This window comes from Lissotriton vulgaris, chromosome 2_1 (assembly GCF_964263255.1).
Source record: "Lissotriton vulgaris chromosome 2_1, aLisVul1.2, whole genome shotgun sequence".
In the NCBI taxonomy this organism is placed as follows: domain Eukaryota; kingdom Metazoa; phylum Chordata; class Amphibia; order Caudata; family Salamandridae; genus Lissotriton; species Lissotriton vulgaris.
Genome location: NC_141687.1, coordinates 651,997,436 through 652,017,350, shown reverse-complemented (window position 1 = coordinate 652,017,350; position 19,915 = coordinate 651,997,436). Strand labels below are relative to the sequence as shown.

The 19,915-nt window shown below is 46.0% G+C and overlaps 1 protein-coding gene across 1 annotated transcript in view; it reads left to right on the top strand.

Moving 5' to 3' along the window:
- Window positions 1–17,219, top strand: part of MPPED2 (metallophosphoesterase domain containing 2) — a 699,046-nt gene extending 681,827 nt beyond the window's left edge. The window contains exon 7 of the mRNA XM_086955812.1: window positions 15,965–17,219. Coding sequence (XP_086811938.1) covers window positions 15,965–16,083 — 119 coding nt within the window. The 3' untranslated portion in view covers window positions 16,084–17,219. The remainder of the gene's footprint in view (window positions 1–15,964) is intronic.
- The last annotated feature ends 2,696 nt before the right edge of the window (window positions 17,220–19,915 follow it).

Genomic DNA, 19,915 nt, shown 5'->3' with positions numbered 1-19,915 from the left:
TTTAGCTTTTTGTTCCTCTCATTAGATTTATTTTTGTATTCTTTTCCCTGTGCCATTGTCTTTTGTTTACACTATGAATTGTATTTGTAATTGATTGTTTTCTATAACTTTGTGAACACTCATTTTATATTGCATGTTGCATTTTTGTATTTTTTATGTTTTTATAAACATTTTGCAAGAAATTATTTTTCAACCAACTGTTGTGGGTACCTTTTCATCATTATCTTTTCTGTCCTAACTTTTTTGTCTTATTTGTATGTAGTGAGTGTTTTTTGTTCTTTTGCATGAATTAATTTCCTCAACCATTGTAGCTGTTATACCACCTTTAAAAGGTCACTTGCCCTACATTAAAGCGCCATCTGTAGATGATTAGTGAAGAATCATTATGTGTACAAAGCATTGTTCCAGTCGCAAACGTACTGATTCACAGAATCGGGCCATTCGCGAATTAATAAATGCTTTTTCAGATGTACAAAATGCAATACGGTGACTTTTTACTGAATTGCATTTTGCATTTGTGATTCCGTATTTGGAAGGGGTGTGTTTAGGGCATCCCTTCCAAATACTGATGGTATATGTTACAGTTTGCGACCGAATTCCAGTCGCAAAGCAGTAATATTTTACCACCAGTTTAAAGCTGGTGATAACTCTTTTGGAAAGGGAAAGAGGTCCCTAAGGGACCGCTTCTCCATTGAGAATGTAAATAAAAATATTTTTTAAGAGCAGGCAGTGGTCCCACAGACCATTGCCTACTATTGAAAAATGAAACTTCAATGTTTCATTTCTTTCTTTTTAAATGCATCCCGTTTTCCTTAAAGGAAAACGGACTGCATTAAAAAAAAATCTTTATTAAAACCAATCACAGACATGGTGTCGCCTGACCTCAACCGGCCACCATTCCTGTGATGGTTGTGATGCCTAATGAGTCGCAAACTGCGACTTACCTCCTTAATTATCAGAATTTTTTTTTAACATCCTGTATTTGTAAAGCAAAGGCGTCAAGTCACTGGGGGCCATCGGGAAGATTAAGCGAGCTAATTCCCAGAGTCACAGGGTGCTGGGCTGACCTGCCGCTTGCTCAGGGGATCGAACCGTGAGCCCCCGTGTTCCAGCGTCAGTTACCCTGGCCGCTGCACCACTCCTCTTCCCTCCCACAAGGAATTCCTAAATGAAATTCAAAGATTTATATACATTAGGAATACAGATTTCCTAATTGTGAATCAGAGAGAATCGCAATTAGGAAATTGGTATTCCTAATGCTTGTACATCTGGCCCTTAGTTATCTCATTACAGATAAAAATAGCAACACACTGAGACCAGCAGTTTGTGGTGCATCCACACAAAGAGCTGTTCTCTCCTGATTCACTGCCATATGCTAAGACCAGAAAACCTTACACGTGTTTCTGTGTTTAAAAGGACTCAATGTTTTGGCGAGGTGAAGTGGATTTGAGCATTTGGCACAATGGAAAACATGTTTTGTAGAAGTGTACAGCGGTAGAAATTAGAGTTTTTATGATAAAAGACTGACAGCCAGAGAGTGTATTTGAGAGATGTAGACTGAATAGGCAGCAGATTGAAAGCCTCCATTATAATGCAGAATCTTAATTGGTAAAACACAGCTGAGACAATGTAACACTTTGCAGTAATTGCACAATATGCAAATGCAGTTTTCAGGAAAATGAAGTCAAACAAAGGAGCCAACAGTCTGTGAATGACAAATATCGCTTCAGTATTCAGCTTTAATATGTTATGGACTTAACATTTTGTAATGAGAAATAAATACATTTTGGAAGCTCATTTTCTTATGGAATATACATGAAAATGGTGACAGTTGTCCTCCGATAACCCAAGGCCAAATAAAGAAGGCACAGGAACAGCACCTTTTGGATGCTTACTGCAGACCTAGCCAATAGTATACAGCCCAAGTCACCCGTTGGGCAGCTTAATTGCATGCAGCTAAGTCTTGTAGATGCTTACTCACTGAGGGTATGGGTGCTAACCACAGACACTTCTGCACACATATATGTATGTGTCCACGTATACATGTGAAAATACAGGTGCAGGCTCCATTGTTGCATGCTGGTGGGTTGGCAGGGACATAGTAATGTAAATGGCTCATTTATGCAAAAATATACCACAATGTGCAAAATCCTGTTAATCCAAAGTACACAGGAGACTGTGTTGTGAACCCTGTCTATCATGAAATCCTTCACCCCAAAATGTCTTCCAAAGGCTGAGCCTGGTGCATCATGAATTGTGGTCTACTTTGTTTCCGTAGCACATGACTGCTTAATATTTTTTTAATGTTTTGTGCATGTGCCCATTGAGCACCCGAAGAGTTTGATGGCATTATACAATTAAGTACATTATAAACAATAAATATTAGCTTTATAAGGAATCTTTTGCTAGTCATCGTACGCATGACCCTGCCACTCTACCAGCTGCGGACGGTAGTGGGAGTACCGGCCGGGCGGTGACGTGGGGAGGGGCAGGGTGGGGGGTAGTAATGTATGGATTACGGAGTTTAACAGGTAAGTAAACATATAAATAAATAAAACGAATTTCGTTGCGTGCACTGCATCACCAAATGCGATGCAGTGCACGCAGTGAAATTAATGTTATTTATTTATATGTTTAGTTACCTGTTAAACTCCGTAATCCGTCAGAGTTTAGGCAGGGGAGACCTATTGATTTCCACAGATGGGATACATAAAGCAGACCGCACATGTGTGAAAGAACATTTCTTTAGGCAGAGGTTCATGGCTAGAGCAGAGATTGTCCTAGCGAAGCCCCTTGCCTGATGATATATTATGTTGAAAACTGGGCCAATCACAGAGCGATACCTCCTCTTTGTTAAAAGTAGGTATGATTGCTTTTTGTTAGCTAGGTTCCGGCTGGACATATCTACTAGCTTATCCACATAACAGGAATAGGGGTCACAAACTGGCATCCTGCGGCTGCGACAATAGGTCTCCGCAAGATACCTTGCATTGTAGCATGTTTTGTAATTTTTATGTGATGCCCCGGTAGACAGATATCATTCCTATTCTTAAAACAGCATTTTTTTCAAAGTTGCTGTAAGGTTAAGAAATAGCTGTGACTAGGCACCCTAGGAGAGTGGTAAACCCTCTTAAAGATGTACTGTATTAATTGTGTCTACCTATTTTGAATTGCTTTTATGTTTTTTATATTGCATGTACATTTTTAACTGTATTTATTGTGATTGGATTTTGCCTGATGTTTTATCTTATGGTACCCTTCTTTTATGTTTTTCTCCTTAAAACTGAATAAAGCTTACTTTCGTTGGTTGATTGTACAAAGCAGACATTCATGGGTACTTGTTCTTATTTCTTCAACAGTAGGTAACAATATGGAGCTGGGAATCAAACCTATGTCTTTCTAAGTAAAACAGATTTAAGAACTACAAGACTATATCACCACTGACAGTTTTAGCATCTTCCACTGCTAGTTTGCATTAAAATGCCGACCTGGACAGATTTATTGGAAAGACTTTGATGCCACAATTATGCAGCACACTCTGCACACGCAACATCTGATAGAGCGGGACGAATGCTCGCATCGCTGTTATGTCAGGAACAGGCCCATACACGTTCTCCATGACGACATGGGACACAGTTATGCATGCAACATGAAATACACACAGCAATGGTGAGACACTAAACAACATTGTACAAGTCGTTGAGTTGCTGTGACAGAGACCAATTGAATGGCTTTCTGAAATCAGTGAATCACCCGAAGAACGCATAACGCATGACACATGACGATCCGATCACCCATGAGGAAATCCGGGACCTTATAACAGCTTTAGCGACCGGTAAAGCGCCCGGACTGGCTCCCTGCTGAATATTATAAATCATACTCTATGACACTGACCCCACACCTACACGTCCTCAACAACACAGCCCTAGAAGAGTCAAAACTCCCTCTATTGATGTGCGAGGCAAGACTGGTGTCTCTATTGAAACCCCACAGGGACCCCAATGAGCTAGGCTCCTATAGGCCATTGGCCATCCTCAATGTAGACTTCAAGATACTGGTGAAAATTCTAGCTGACCGGTTAGCGCCTACAGTCCCTACCCTGGTCCATACTGATCAAAATGGGTTTGTACCCTCACGGAGCACCTCCTTAAATCTGATGCACTTCTTCAGAGGCGCCTTATATGCAGCACACCACCGGCCACACTCCGGATGTTTAATATTAGACCTAGAGAAAACCTTTGACTACCTGGAATGGGAATTTTTGTTTGCCGTGCTAGCTAACTATGGTCTTGACGAACACTTTGGTTGAGTTGTTGTACAGAGAGCCGACAGTACTGGTGAGGACGGGCCCATATATATCTGAGCCAGTTGTGGTGGGACGGGGAACCAGGCAAGGATGTCCGTTATCCCCTCTTCTATTATCTCTAGCCATAGAACCCTTGGCAGAGGCCATCTGTACGGGAGTGGTTGGGGGTATCCCGCTCGGAGTTGGAGTATACACAATCTCCCTATACGTAGATGATATCATGGTGTACATCAGGGACTTCCGATCGAACCCCTACCACTAGCGTGCATCTTGAGGGATTTTTTGGCCTTATCAGGACTGAAGGTCAACGCGGCGATGTCCTGCTTGTATCCCTTTACTGCTGTATGCCGGGACCCGATATATATTCTCAATGGAGTACGCGTGCAGTGGCAAGCTGATACCTTTTGCTACCTAGGCATGCATATTTACCAACAACAGGCAGACCTACTAGACAGCAGCTTAGGCAGAGCTTTGGCTGCCATCTGCTCTCAAGTATCCATCTGGGGCACACTTCCACTATCAGTGACAGGCTGGGTGGCCCTCACTAAAATGGTGATCCTACCACGACTCCTATACTACTTTGCAAATTTGCCACTGTACATCTCTCCATTATTCTTTCACACCATAGAAAAGATAATCAAAAACCTTATTTGGGTAACAATCGTCACCAGGTAGCTATCAAAAAACTTTATCTGCCTAGAGACCAGGGAGGTGTGCGGCGGCAAACATGGAACAATAATATCTGGTGGCGCAGCTGCAGTGGGGGCCAGATGGCTAGCTGAAGACCATCTCTGCGATACAGCAACCACACAACCACACTGGTCTCTAGCCACCCTGACTATATATTTCACCCATGTGTTAAATCAAAAACACCAGAGCCTTTGCTACTTAATGTGGCATACTGATGTTATAGCAGGTACTTATAAATCACCCACTCCACCACACTGTACTCGTCAGCATTACCGCTCCGAGCCACACCCAGGGGACATGCCATAACCTCAGCAACTGAACTGTGCAGCTGGTGGGAGGCTGGATCCAGGACAAAGGGGACCTGTACTGAGAGGGTGTCCTAATACCATATGCTGCATTGGTCAAAGAAGAGGGATTGCAACCAGGCCAATTCTGTTACGTCAATCACTCCTGGCAGCACTCGCCACTGAATGGGGGACATAACTAACAAACCTCCAACACACCTCACATTCCAATACCTGCACATGATAGTATGTGTTGAGCACCTCACCAGGTGGTTTGCTGCTTCCCTTAGGCAACACACCGCAATCACGCTAGCACCACTGAGGCTCCAATGGGAGGGAGACCTAGACCGTTCATTTTCGGACCCCAAATCGGCTGCTGTCTTAGAAGGTCCCAGGCGCATCCCTCGAAATATGCGCCTTCGCCACATACTATACTACATCACACAGAGCGCATATCTCAGCCAAAATCAACAGATATTTCCATCAAGTTGATGCCGTCTGCCATCGCTGTCGCCTTGTTGATGCAGACATACTTCATATAATGTGGGGGAGATGGCCGTGTCTTCAAATATACTGGCACACCCTCCAGCTGATGTTCTTTTTTAGTGGGAGACTTACATCCTACACCTCTATAGGAGAAGGAAAAACGTAAAGTGACATCTCACTTTCTAGACTTAGTACTGGCAGTAGCTAAGTGGCTGATCACTAAGAAATGGAAGACCCCTGAGCCCCCACATGCACTGGCTTGGAGGCATTCTTTATTGATATGGGCTACGGCAGAGAGTATAGCGCTACACCAAAAAGACATATTAGGGATCCATAAAACCCCACTTGCTCCAAGCTGGGACGTAATATTAGCTTAACTTCACAACATTCATATCACTGAGATAGGCACACTAGTGTTGAATGACACTACACCATAGAACATGCACCCGGGGAGGTCTGAGGGGCCCAAAAGGACCGCAGATGAGAGTCTATGACTGTTGGCTGCGCTCATGCAAAGCTTAGGGCTGGACCCAGAGTAGGCACCCCAATAGCCTAGCATGATACACATAAGAGGAGCGTAGATACGGGGGACCAGGACGAGTTCCAGTCTGACACACAACCCCCTGTTATGTTTTACTTTGTCCATGTTCATTCCTACCTGCTGCCCCAGTTTGCAGACCACCACATAATGGACACTCACTGAAATCACTAACAAGCTGAACTTGGATGCTAAGTGACCGCTGACTGTACCCCGAAGATAATCTGTGATACATATTTAAACTGGGCATGTGCACTCAACTACTGTTCCTGGAAGCGCAAACATGTCCTGGTTGTATTTGTATCAATTTACACTCTCACCACTGTATCCAGCCTTTAATAGCTGATACAAAATGTGATTTACACTATATGTGTCCGTTTTGTTAATCGAAAACCGATAAAACAGATTCAAACAAAAAATAAAAAAACAGACCTAGACAATTTAGTTTAAATATGATGTTGTATAACCATTATGTAATATTTAGTAAGAGACATGGAAATGTAATTGTCAATTAAATGCCTCCAACTCTTTTGGTGTTCTCCCTCTAAAAATAAAGGGGTCCTCAGGGCCTCTTTGGATCCATGCCAGTAAGAATGGTGTTCAAAGGAAAACAATGCAGCATGTTTCTAGAAGATCTGTTGCAGCCATTTGTCGTACCACAACATATTCCATATTGTGAATGTCTTAGCATCTCCCAATTCAATATATCAAAAGGAGATGTAGACTTACAAACAATTAATATAATAACCAGTAGTGACAGAAACCCCAAAACTCCTCGAAAGTTAAAAAATCACATCCATACTCATGTCTGCCCCACTACATGCACTCTATCGCATTCATACCCAGACATTAAAAACATGACATGATATACCACCAAATTAGGGTTCCAATGAATCACTACGGAAAGCCAAGTGCCCCCGCCTAAGCAATTTTGTACGACATAAAACTCAAACATTACAGAAATATACAGAAACAAGTATACATAAAACGAATATAGATATGTTGAATTATACAATTTAGTTCACAAATATAAATAAAATCATAAAACATAAATGTTATTTTAATGGGAAGGTTGGAGCTTTTCAAAATGTACTTTTATTTCTGAAAGAAGTGCTGTGCAAAGTAATTTTGTGCCTGATCATGAGTTTAGTGGACCAATCCCTGACAATGGTGCGGCAGTCTCGAGGCAGCAATATGCTTGACATGCTGCTGCAGCAATGCCAAGCATAGTACAAATTTCCTCACTCTGATACCTAACCACAGTGGTGAGACCACATTTGTTAGGGTGGTGGTGAAGAAACAAAGTGGGCCTACAGGGCCCCCTGGTGCCTCATGACCCATGGGATGTAGGCAGGGGGGCACATAGTGTTCCCCCTGTGAGCATGCACCCCCTTTCCTGCATGGCATGGACTTCACAGTCCATGCTGTGCAGGAACGAACTTTGATGTTCCTATTGCAGTGCTGCCAAATGACTGCCCACCTGACCAGGAGGAAACTCCTAATCTGGCCGGCAATTGAGTTTGGCGGTGTGGGAATTGGGTGGTGGCGGACTGCCCCGCTCCTGTACTGGTAAACTCGTAATCAGCCCCTTTGGCTTCTTTGCTTTGATGCATGCTCTCTCTTTTGTTGGTGCTCACCAGGGGTACATTTGAGGCCACGATCTCTCTTCTAGATTGTGTTTGCTGTATTTGTACTACTCCCACAAATCAAGATAATGAAACAAACGTACTTTTTAGCTTACAATTTTAAATGCCTTCGCACTGACTGAGCGTTTTATGATACTCAATTTTGCTATGTTTATGTATGTAGAATTTATTAGTATGCTAATTTTGATTAATTACATAAGCAGTCATGGCCCCCCTGAGTAGGGATAAGGAATCTCCAGGGGTCCATGGAACACAGATTAAGTACAACTGCTCTAGGCCTTTGAAGGGTTGGTTCCATAATACTGTTTTGATATAAATATCTGACAAGGTGAGAAGCCTGCACCTTTTTTGTATGGGAAACCCTCCCAGACAAATCAGTACCCGCCTGTCCACTGGCATAGAAGTTGGGTGTAGAGCTGACGAGGACATGCCTTAAATAGAAGCCTATCCCTGGGAGTTCAAATCCTTTCATAATGCGGCAGAAGTTTCTTCCCATGTGTAGTTCCCTACAGTAAGGTGAAAAAGTCTCGGTCTCATAGCGCTGGATGAGGTACCTTCAAAATGAAAAAATTGATTGATGTTTGTTTAGTCATTTTAATTTGAACTCATTTTATTGAGGGTAACAAATATCATGCTGTTTATATTCAGATGTCTCAATCCCACAGTAGTACACTGAGTGCTTGAAAGACAGCTCACAAAGTTTGGAGTACTGTTAAACTATTTCTTCAATCAATCAATCAAAAATTTGCAGAGCGCACTACTTACCCGTGAGGGTCTCAAGGCGCTGAGGGAAAAAAAGGGGGGGGCGCTACTGATCGAACAGCCAGGTCTTGAGTAGCCTCCTGAACATCAGCAGGTTTTGGGTCTGTTGTAGGCTCAGTGGGAGGGTGTTCCATGTCTTGGCAGCGAGGTGGGAGAAGGATCTGCCGCCGGTGGTTGTTCTTTGGATGCGAGGGACAGTGGTTAGGGTGAGGTCGGCGGAACAAAGCTGGCGGTTGGGGATGCAGAAGAAGAGTCGTCTGTTGAGGTAGGCTGGGCCGGTCTTGTGCAGTGCCTTGTGTGCGTAGATGAGGAGCTTGAAGGAATTCTTCTTGTTGACGGGGAGCCAGTACAGGTTTCTCAGGTGGGGGGTGATGTGGCTGTGCCGTGGTACGTCGAGGATCAGGCGTGCAGAGGCGTTTTGAATGCGTTGCAGTAGTTTGATGAGCTTCACCGGGGCTCCCGCGTAGAGGGCGTTTCCATTGTTAAGTCTGCTACTGACTAGGGCCTGGGTGACTGTTCTTCTTGTATCTGTAGGGTTCACCTGTAGATCTTGCGGAGCATGCAGAGGGTGTTGAAGCAGGAGGAGACTGCGTTGACTTGCTTGGTCATGGAGAGTGTTGAGTCGAGGATGACTCCCAGGTTGCGTGCGTAGTCGCCACCAGCAATCGTCCCAGGCTGAAGGGTTGGAGCAGAGGATGAAGACCTCTGTCTTGTCCATGTTCAGCCTCAGTCGGCTAATCTTCATCCAGTCGGCGACGGCCTTCATTCCTTCATGGAGGTGAGCGGGTCCTTAGTGAGGGAGAGGATCAGTTGAGTGTTGTCGGCGTAGGAGTTTATGTTGAGGTTGTGCTGCCGTGCGACTTGTGCGAGCGGGGCCATGTAGATGTTGAACAGTGTCGGGCTGAGGGATTATCCCTGGGGTACGCCGCAGATGATCTTGGAGGCTTCGGATCGGAATGGGGTAGGCGGACGCTCTGGGTTCTGCCAGAGAGGAAGGAGGTGGTCTTTTCCAGAGCCTTGTCTTGGATCCCTGCATCATGGAGGCGTGTGCAGTGGCAGGCGGTGTCGAAGGCGGCGGAGAAGTCCAGGAGGATGAGGGCCGCGGTCTCACTGTTGTCCAGCAGGGTCCTGATGTTGTCGGTGGCGGCGATGAGGGCAGTCCCGGTGAAGTGGTTGCTGCAGAACCCTGACTGGGATGGGTCCAGGATGCTGTTTTCTTCGAGGTATCGGGTTAGCTGTCTGTTGACAATCTTCTCGATGACCTTGGCTGGGAACAGAAGCAGGGAGATGGGCCGGAAGTTCTTGAGGTCTCTCGGGTCGGCCTTGGGTGTTTTGAGTAGGGCGTTGATTTCGGTGTGTTTCCAGTTCTCTGGGAAGGTCACAGTCTTGAAGGAGAAATTGATGACCATGTGCAGGTGGGGTGCGATGGAGCTGCCTGCTTTGTTGAAGATGTGGTGCAGGAGTAGGTCTGAAAGGGAGCCGGAGTGGATTGTGCTCATGGTCTTGACGGTGTCATCTATGTTCACGTTGGCCCAGGCTGGCAGGGGGTTGTGGTAGATGGTGTGCGGGGTGTCTGGAGTGTTGATGTCTGTTGGGGCTGTCTGGGCGTTGAAGCTGTCGTGGATGTCAGCGATCTTGCGGTGGAGGAAGGTGGTGAGGGAGTCGCACAGGGCTTGTGACAGTGGGATGTTGGAGAGTTCCTTTACGATGTTGAAGAGCTCCTTGCTGTTGTGTGCATTGTTGTCGAGGCTGTCTTTGAAGGAGGTCCTCTTGGCAGACCTGATCAGGTGATGGTGTTTGCAGATGGCGTCTTTGTGGGCTGCGAGGCTGTCCGGTGTCTTTTCATTGTGCCGTTTCTTCTCTAGTTTCCGGCAGGTTCGCTTGTAGGCTAGGAGTTCTGGGGTGAACCAGCTAGCTCTCTTGATGGTGTCTCTGTGGGTTGGTTTCTTCAGCGGGGCGAGGGTGTTGGCGCAGTCGTTAATCCAGCGTCTGAGGTTGCAGGTGGCGTCGTCGATGTTGGAGGTGTCGGTGAGTGGGCTGAGAGCGAGGTTTGCGTGTAGTTGGTCTTCCATGATTTGGCTCCAGCAGCGGCGGGGATCTGTTGGGTACAGTGGTGTGTGGTGGGTTTCTGGAAGGTGAAGTGGATGCAGCGGTGGTCGGTCCAGAGAAGTTTGGTGGTGTGGCTGAAGGAGACGTGGGAGCTTGAGGAGAAGACAGGGTCGAGCTTGTGGCCGGCGGAATCGGTAGGCCTTGTGACGAGCTGCCTCAGTCCGAGGTTGGCGAGGTTGTCAATCAGGGTGGTGGAGTTGCTGTCGTTGTTGTTCACAAGGTGAAAGTTCAGGTCTCCGAGGAGGATGTAGTCTGTGGAGGTTAGGGTGTGCATGCTGATGAAGTCGGCGATGGAGTTGCTGAATTGGGGTAGGGGTCCTGGGGGTCTGTAGAAGAGGGTACCTCTGAGGGTGGTGTTGGGGTCTTTGTGGATCTGGAAGTGCATGTGTTCGGCAGTGCCGAGAGTGTTGTCGGTGTTGGTCGAGACCCTGACGCTGTTCTTGTGAACGATGGCGGCTTCTCCTCCGACTCCGTTGGTGCGGTCTCTGCGGGTGATCTTGTAACCATCTGGGATGGCTATGGCGATGTTGGGTGCGGAGGAGTCGTTCATCCAGGTCTCTGTCAGGAAGGCGACGTCCGGGGATGATATGTCAAGCAGGTCCCAGAGCTCAATGGCGTGCTTGCCTGCAGAGCGGGTTTTCAGTAGGATGCATCGGAGGTGGTTGCGTTTTTTTTTTGGCCGGTGGTTAAGCGGCTCTGAGGCTTGTGTAGCTGCAGTTCTGGCAGGTGAAGGGACCATGTGTGCGTTTTGGTGTGGCCTTGATGCAGGTGTGGGTCCGTCCGGGGTTGAGGGTGTGCAGTGTGCTGGCATCATAGCGGCAGTGGTCATCGTGGGGGGCGCGGGGGCCAGGGGTTCTGGCGCTGGGGCAGTCCAGGCGCGGACGGGCGCAGACGGCTTGCCTTAGGCACGCCTTCGGCGCGCCAGTGGCTCGGACGCTCAGCAGCCGCCATATATGGATAGGTGGGAGGGAGGTGCAGATGGGAGGCAGGAGGCGGGGGCAGCGAATGGGCAGCCAGGGGGGGTGGGGCCACGGGGGACGCATCGGCGGGACAGAAGAAAGGGCACAGAATCCCGGGGGCAACGGTGGGGATAGAAGGTGACAAAGGCAGAGAATCACGGGGGCAGCGAAGGGGACAGAAGGAGAAAAAGGCACAGAATCACGGGGGCAGCGAAGGGGACAGAAGTAGAAAAAGGCACAGAATCGCGGGGCAGGGAAGGGGAAAAAAGGCACAGAACCACGGGGGCAGAAGGAGAAAAAAGGCGCATAATCACGGGCGTAAGGAGAAAAAAGGCACAGAAGCACGGGGCAGAAGGAGAAAAAAGGCAAAGAATCACGGGGGCAGAAGGAGAAAAAAGGCACACAATGACGGGGGCAGCGAAGCGGACAGAAGGAGAAAAAGGCACAGAATCACAGGGGCGGGGAAGGGGGCAGAAGGAGAAAAAGGCACAGAATCACAGGGGCAGCGAAGGGGACAGAAGGAGAAAAAGGCACAGAATCACGGGGGCAGCAAATGGGACAGAAGGAGAAAAAAGTCACAGAATCACAGTGGCAGCGAAGGGGACAGAAGGAGAAAAAGGCACAGAATCACGAGAGCAGAAGGAGAAAAAAGGCACAGAATCACAGGGGCAGAAGGAGAATAAAGGCACAGAATCACTGGGGCAGAAGTAGAAAAAAGGCACAGAATCACGGGAGCAGTGAAGGGGAAAAGGGGCACAGAATCACGGGGTCAACGAAGGGGACAGAAGGAGAAAAAGGCACAGAATCACGGGGGCAGCAAATGGGACAGAAGGAGAAAAAAGTCACAGAATCACAGTGGCAGCGAAGGGGACAGAAGGAGAAAAAGGCACAGAATCACGGGAGCAGAAGGAGAAAAAAGGCACAGAATCACAGGGTCAGAAGGAGAATAAAGGCACAGAATCACTGGGGCAGAAGTAGAAAAAAGGCACAGAATCACGGGAGCAGCGAAGGGGAAAAGGGGCACAGAATCACGGGGTCAACGAAGGGGACAGAAGGAGAAAAAAGGCACAGAATCACGGGGGCAGCAAAGGGTAAAGAAGGAGAAAAAGGCACAGAATCATGGGGGCAGCGAAGGGGAAAAAAGGAGAAAAAGGCACAGAATCACGGGAGCAGCGAAGGTGACAGAAGGAGAAAAAGGCATAGAATCATGGGGGCAGCGAAGGGGAAAAAAGGCACAGAATCATGGGGGCAGAAGGAGAAAAAAAGAAACAGAATCACAGGCGCAGAAGGAGAAAAAAGGCACAGAATCACAGGGAGAGATGTAGAAAAAAGGCACAGAATCACGGGAGCAGTGAAGGGGAAAAGAGGCACAGAATCACGGGGGCAACGAAGGGGACAGAAGGAGAAAAAAGGCACAGATTCACGGGGCAGCAAAGGGGACAGAAGGAGAAAAAGGCACAGAATGACAGGAGCAGTGAATGCGACAGAAGGAGAAAAAAGGCACAGAATCACGGGACCAGCGAAGGGGACAGAAGGAGAAAAAGGCACAGATTCACGGGGGCAGCGAAGGGGACAGAAGGTGAAAAAAGGCACAGAATCATGTGGGCAGGGAAGGGGACAGAAGGAGAAAAAAGGCACAGAATCATGGGGGCAGCAAAGGGGACAGATGGAGAAAAAAGGCACAGAATCATGGGGGCAGCGAAGGGGACAGAAGGAGAAAAAAGGCACAGAATCATGGGGGCAGCGAAGGGGACAGATGGAGAAAAAAGGCACGGAATCATTGGGGCAGCGAAGGGGACAGAAGGAGAAAAAAAGCAAATAATCATGGGGCAGCGAAGGGGACAGAAGGAGAAAAAGGCACAGACTCAAAAGGGCAGTGAAGGGGACAGAATGAGAAAAAAGGCACAGAATCACAGGAGCTGCGAACTGGACAGAAGGATGAAAGGCACAGAATCCACGGGGGCAGTGAAGGGTACAGAAGGAGAAAAAAGGCACAGAATCACGGGGGCAACGAAGGGGAGACAGACACCAAGAAAGGGCAATACAATGGAATGGCAAATGACATACAAACCTAAGGCCTACCACTGGCCACCAGGGATGAGGCGCAGGTGGTAGCCTGCGGGTGGTAAAGGGCCTTGAACTTCCTCAGCAGCGGCTCCTGAGTCAGGGGCACACAGGCGGTGCTGTGCCGAGGGGGAGCGACCTACCTGGTGCTGTCAAGGGTCGCTTCTCCATCCTGTAATTCCTTGTGTTTGCTTTATTTTATCAGGATGAAGAGGCAGGCAGTAAAGGAAACATGAACATCATATGTTGTTACATTGTAGCCTATAGAAGATCTACCCTCATCCAGCAGCATTTTGGGCATTTTTATCATCCATGCAGGAAATATTCCCAACACGACGTCCACCTCAGTGACCACAAAAGTCTTTCAGCCATAATTATTATCAAGCCTTTTGCTAATTCGAGCACTGTCCCTGCATAAAGTACATTGCATCTCTATGTGCAACTTCTCGGAAAACTGCATTTCCCCTTGCTTTTATGATACGGTAACTGTAATTTGTAATGCCACTGGTGAGTTCCATTGGTTAAATTATACCTATATTGTCATGCAACTCTTGCCAATGGCTCCTTCTAGAAGCCGCTGAGGTACTCACATGTGGTTCACCCGGGCAGCCTCTGATCCTGTTTGCACTGCATCAAAGTTCCTACCGCTAGGGAGCTTAGCGTCTCCCTTATCCCATCTGCTATTGACAGTGAATTCTTGCTATTCCGTGTATTCCTTCAGGTAGGTTGTTAGCGAGGCTTCTCCAGCCATTAAACTGAGAGATAAACTGGAGTGGTCATTCCATTTCTCTATTCCCACCTCCTGTGGCAGCATGGGGTGAGGTGTAGCCCCGGCAGTATGTATGCTGTTGCATTTCATCCTGATCCATTTTTCACTGCCCCCAGTAGCCATCAGACTTTGGCTATTGCCATTTCCTGTCACACCGTGGCTCCACATATATTGCAGGGAATTTCTTTCCCTAAATGCTACCTTGGCTTAAAAATTGATGGATAACTATGATGTTAAGCATGTCTCTCAATGTCACAAATAATAAATGAGCGAATGTTTGCCTGGTGTAGAGTGAGTATCTTAGAATTGGAGGATGCCTGTGAACTTATGTTAGTTTGGTTGTCCATAATAAACCTCTAAAGGTTGAAAGTTAGGCTTCACTTTTGACTGCATCCCACCAATTGGGGTAGAGGTGAATAATCTTATGAAAATGTGCAAGTTTTATATCGGTTTATGAGCCAAATGGCAGATTTTCTTTTTGTAAGAAGAGAGGATATGTAGCTGAAGACGCTTTAAGCTCGTGCCTTTGCAATAATAACTCTGTCCGTCTAAAATATTTTGGAAAAGCTACAAAAACTTCAAAAACCAGGTTGCCAATTTTTACCTTTAGTCACTGGAAGCATACAGACATGAATTTAAAAAGACTATTGGCTGCCACCCCAAATAAAATTGACTTCAGTTTTGAAACAATGCACACAATAACCCCAAAAGAAGGGCTATATACACGAAGGAGACAGAATCAGATATGTGCAGTAAGGAAGAGCAGATGCTTGTTGGTCCTGTCTTTTGTCAAATGCATGATTGGTGCTTAGCTTCTTCAGGCACATTGGACTGAAGATGTGCGATGACTTCACCAAGGTACTCAAAAATATTTGTGACTTCAGTTGTTTAAAAAAAAATGACTGATAAAATGCCAGTTTTAGGCTGCCTGTTCATTAATGGTCGTGTGCCGGGGCTTGCCTGCCATTTTGTTGTTGTTGGTTGATAATTCTATGGGACCAAATCAAAGGCATATCAGGATGAATTGTATACAGCTCAACATCAGTGGCCTCAATGTAGAGTTTTGAACCGTGGCACGCCCAGTGCACGTTTTCCAGGCATTACTTTTATTCTCTGGGATATTGTCTTTTATTTTTATAAGACTCATCTTTGACAGAGTCATCAGAACATCAAAATTCTCTATGTGATAGCACCACAGAAGAGTTATTACTGATTTTGCTGAAGGTTTCTAGTCAAATGATACATGTTGTATGTTATAGCAGACAGACTGCCACTATATCCAGTACTTCTATGATTGTCATTTGTAATTTTCTTTTTACTTTATATTAAATGTGTTGTTTTCTGCTCCCAGGTTATGGCATTATGACGGACGGCTACACAACTTACATCAATGCTTCTACGTGTACTGTCAGCTTCCAGCCAACCAACCCACCTATTATTTTTGACCTTCCAAACCCTCAAGGTTCATGAAGCACTAATTCTGCCAGAAAAGGTGGGCGGGGTGGGTGGGGTGAGTCATTAAACTGCCAATTTTCTAATAATAAAGTTACATTCTTTTTATTGTACATGTTTATTTCCAAAATATGTGTTACTTTGCTTCTTTCAAATTTTGTATCCTGGAACCAGCATTTTAGAAGTTGTGCTTTGAAAAATGCATCATCCATTAAATGAAAAGGTAAAGAAGGCATTTGAAATTGTAAAAAAATAATTCTTTTGTTAACAGAAATAAAATCGCCAATGTAAATTGTTAGTGAGCTGTAAAGGACAGCCAAGCTTTCTTTCATGAAGTGAGCTAATATACATACATACATAAAATGTACATATAATGCTAAAAATGCAGGTAGCATTACAAAAACTACCCACATTTGCACAACTGTTAACTTGTTTTGTAATTGTTAATTTTTTATGTGTAGTATATATTTCATTTTGAAATGTTTCTTTCAGTGATAAAACAAACTTTATAAGGGTGGAACTTATTGCCTCATTTTAAGTGTCTTTTCTTTCACATTATGTGTCATTTTTGTGATCTCCATTTTTTATAAATTATTTTAGCTTTACTGAGTACAATGCTGGACAAATTTAAAAAGCAAATGTGTCATGCATTACAGCGTGTAAATGCAAACTTTTTAAATATGAATTTATATAAATATATATAATATGTATTTTTTGTGCATTGTTGCAAGACACGGGGGACAGCTTATTGGAAGTGTAGATGCTGTACATCTCACCTAAATTATGAAGGATGCAAGATATTTCCAATAGTTTGAAGCCGTGAAGAGCTTGAGCTATCTGTGTGCGGTTCTGGCATGTAAAGAATGAAACGAAAACAATCAAGTCGAATTTAAGGCTCTATTGTCCTTTGTATTTCAAACTTTTTACATATGTATTTTTTTCATTTTAATTTTGCACTGTGTGTAAATGCAATCTTCTAGCTCAAAATGATTTTGCAGCTAGTTATTTCTGTCCCAGCACTGTAAATGCTATTTTGCTTCGTTATGTTTTCCGTCATATTGTTAATGGATTTTAGAAAAGCGTTTGTTTCCTTAATCTTATTGTGATATATATCTAGCGGCCTTTATATGCAAATAAAATTGCAGACTTTTTAACTAACGTGGTGTGTCTGGTTCTTGGCATTTGTGTGCAACGTTATTAGGCCCGCGAGAGGTGATTAGAATAATTGACACCTTTTCTAATTTTCCATGAATTTTTATTGCCGTTGTTCACCGTATGGCAGTTGGTCGATAAAGCACTCAGTGGACTTTTTCTTCCATCAGTCGGCCATCTATCTTATAGCAGCTTTCAGAAACTGGAGATTTCAGCTCCAGACCCTATAATTCAATGTGAACTGAGTTTATGGCAGCTAAAGTTCATGCTATAGTGGTCTGACTACTGTGAACAATAATTGATTATGCAGTAAACGTTGGCACTTCTAGGCTGATTCACAGTGGTCTATGAGGAATTTGCCAAAGGAGCTTACTGAAAACATTCTGTGTGGTGTTTTCTTGCAAGTGCTCTCATAGAAGCTCCCCAGAATTTTTTTGTTTTGAATAATTACTTGACATTACTATTAAAATGTTGTCTTGGGTACATATCAGGCACACAACCAGTCTCCAAGTTCTTGGTCATTCATGAGGACGTCCAATGAGCGATTTCACAGTAAGTGTCAAAGTTCAACTAGTCATCACTGACAAAACAGCCATTCTGAAATGTTTTTTTTGGTTTTTTTATTGGATGGACCCTTAAGGTCCTTTTTTATTCCTTTATTAATTAGCTAGGGAAATCCACAAACAAATGATACAATAAAACAGCTGATCCTTTTTACCTAACAGGTATTTTTTTTAAATATATCTTTATTGTTTTCACAAAAACATGAACTGTGCATCATTCATTAACTCACAGTGTATGGTATCTCCACGGGGTTATTCATGAAATACAATGTTACATCACATTTGGTGTATCATCAGGTTCATGTCACATGCAATCGGGCTGCAATGGAGCCCGCGTAGTCCCAATATTTGTGCAACGTGTGAGGTACTGTGGTCCCTGCTCCCTTCGTCCGCCACCAGGTCGCGGCTATTGGGGGGATCTATCTGGTATCGCATGCCTCGATGTTAGTGTTGTAGTTTGTGCGACATTGCAGTTGCGGGGCCAGGATGTGGGACTGACGCGCCACTCTCATGTGTCGGGGTGAGCAGGAGGGCCTGCCACCTCCGCGGCTTGGTCCTAAACCTGGTTGCCGGTTGCAATCAATGCCATGTCAGATGTGATAGTGTGTATCTCCCCCGTTCAGGTGATTCCGTGCATATCCATCTCCGTGTGGGGGCGGTCGGGAGTGACGGCCGCCTCATAGACACTTGTAGCCCAAGAGAGTCTGTCAGTGCGGTCAAGAGATCGGCTAGGAAATGAGGGGGAAATTCATGACCGTGGTAGGAGTAGTGGAGAAGGCGGGAGAATCGAGGAGAAGGGTAAGTAGGGATGCAATTGGGGAAGGAAGAAGAAGATGGGGGGATATGGAGGGGGGGTAGTCAACTAGGAGGTGTGTATCGTGTGTTATGGTGAGAGCGTATCAGGGTGGTGGGAGCTAGGAGATACCGCCACATGTTGTTCATGACTGCTTGTCCGTTCCTGGGAGGGTAGTATGCCGGTCAGTGGGCGGGTCATGGTAGGGATGAGGGACGCTTTCGCGAAGGCTAGGCATAATTGCTGCCATTAGGTCAAGGGGTGTCCCAATCTGGAGATTCGTGTTTGTTTTCGATGGGGCCATCGGGGCTGTGGCTTGCGGTGTCTATCCTGTCGGGTATGTCGTGTTTGTGTCAGGGGGGTAGTGTTCGAGGGGATTCCCTGTGTCAGGCATTCTCGATGGAAGGAGCTCAACGTCTCGTCCCATAGAGTCGCAATGGGGAATTTCCGCAGTCCTGCGGTCTCTTCATTATGAAGGGTTATGCTCTCTGCTCTCGCCTAGTTGTCGAGGGAGGCGCGCCAGTGTTCAGCTAGTGGTGGCTCTGTGCGCTTCCAATGTCTAGTGAGGAGTCTCTTGGCTGTGAGCAGGCCTAGGTCCCAGAAGCGGGAGGGGACTTTGTTAAGTTTAGTTCAATTGTAGAGGCCTAGCAGACATGCCTCCCAAGTGTATGGTATTGGCATGGCCGTGCTCCGCTCAAGTAACGGCAGCACCGTCTGCCAGTACGACTGGATTCTCGGACAGTGCCACAACATGTGCAGCAGGTCCGCCCCTGTCAGCATGCATCTCGGGCATTTCGCTGAGGCACCCGGAAAGTACTGGTTAATTTTGTCTGGTGAGAGGTACGCTCTGTGCAATATGTAAAATTGTATTAGCTTAAAACGTGCGTTTCGTGGGATGCATCTGGGGCTCGCTATTACCATCGTCCATTCCTTGTCCGTCCATTCTTCCCCCTATCTACCGCCCACTTGTCACGTAATGGCTGTAGAGTGTGTTGCGTGTGCGATAACAGTGCTTGCGTTAACCAGTGTACCACATGTGTGCCCTTTCCCATGACATGTAGGCATTGTATTAGTTGGTGTGTGGGTGGTTCCTCCGCAATGCTTCCCCATCGCTGTGTGTATGCCCGAACTATGGAAGCATGCTGTAAGAACTGTCCAGCCGGCAGTCCCGTATCGTCAGCGAGGGTTGCGAAAAGTATCAGGGCGCCATCAGCGTACAGGTCCGCCATGGTGTCCACTCCCGATTGGGTCCAGTGTTCCATCGTTGCTTCGGTTACCACACCTGTGGTCTTAGGGGTGCCTAGGAGCGGGAGTGCTGGGGCATATGGCTTAATCGTTTTCA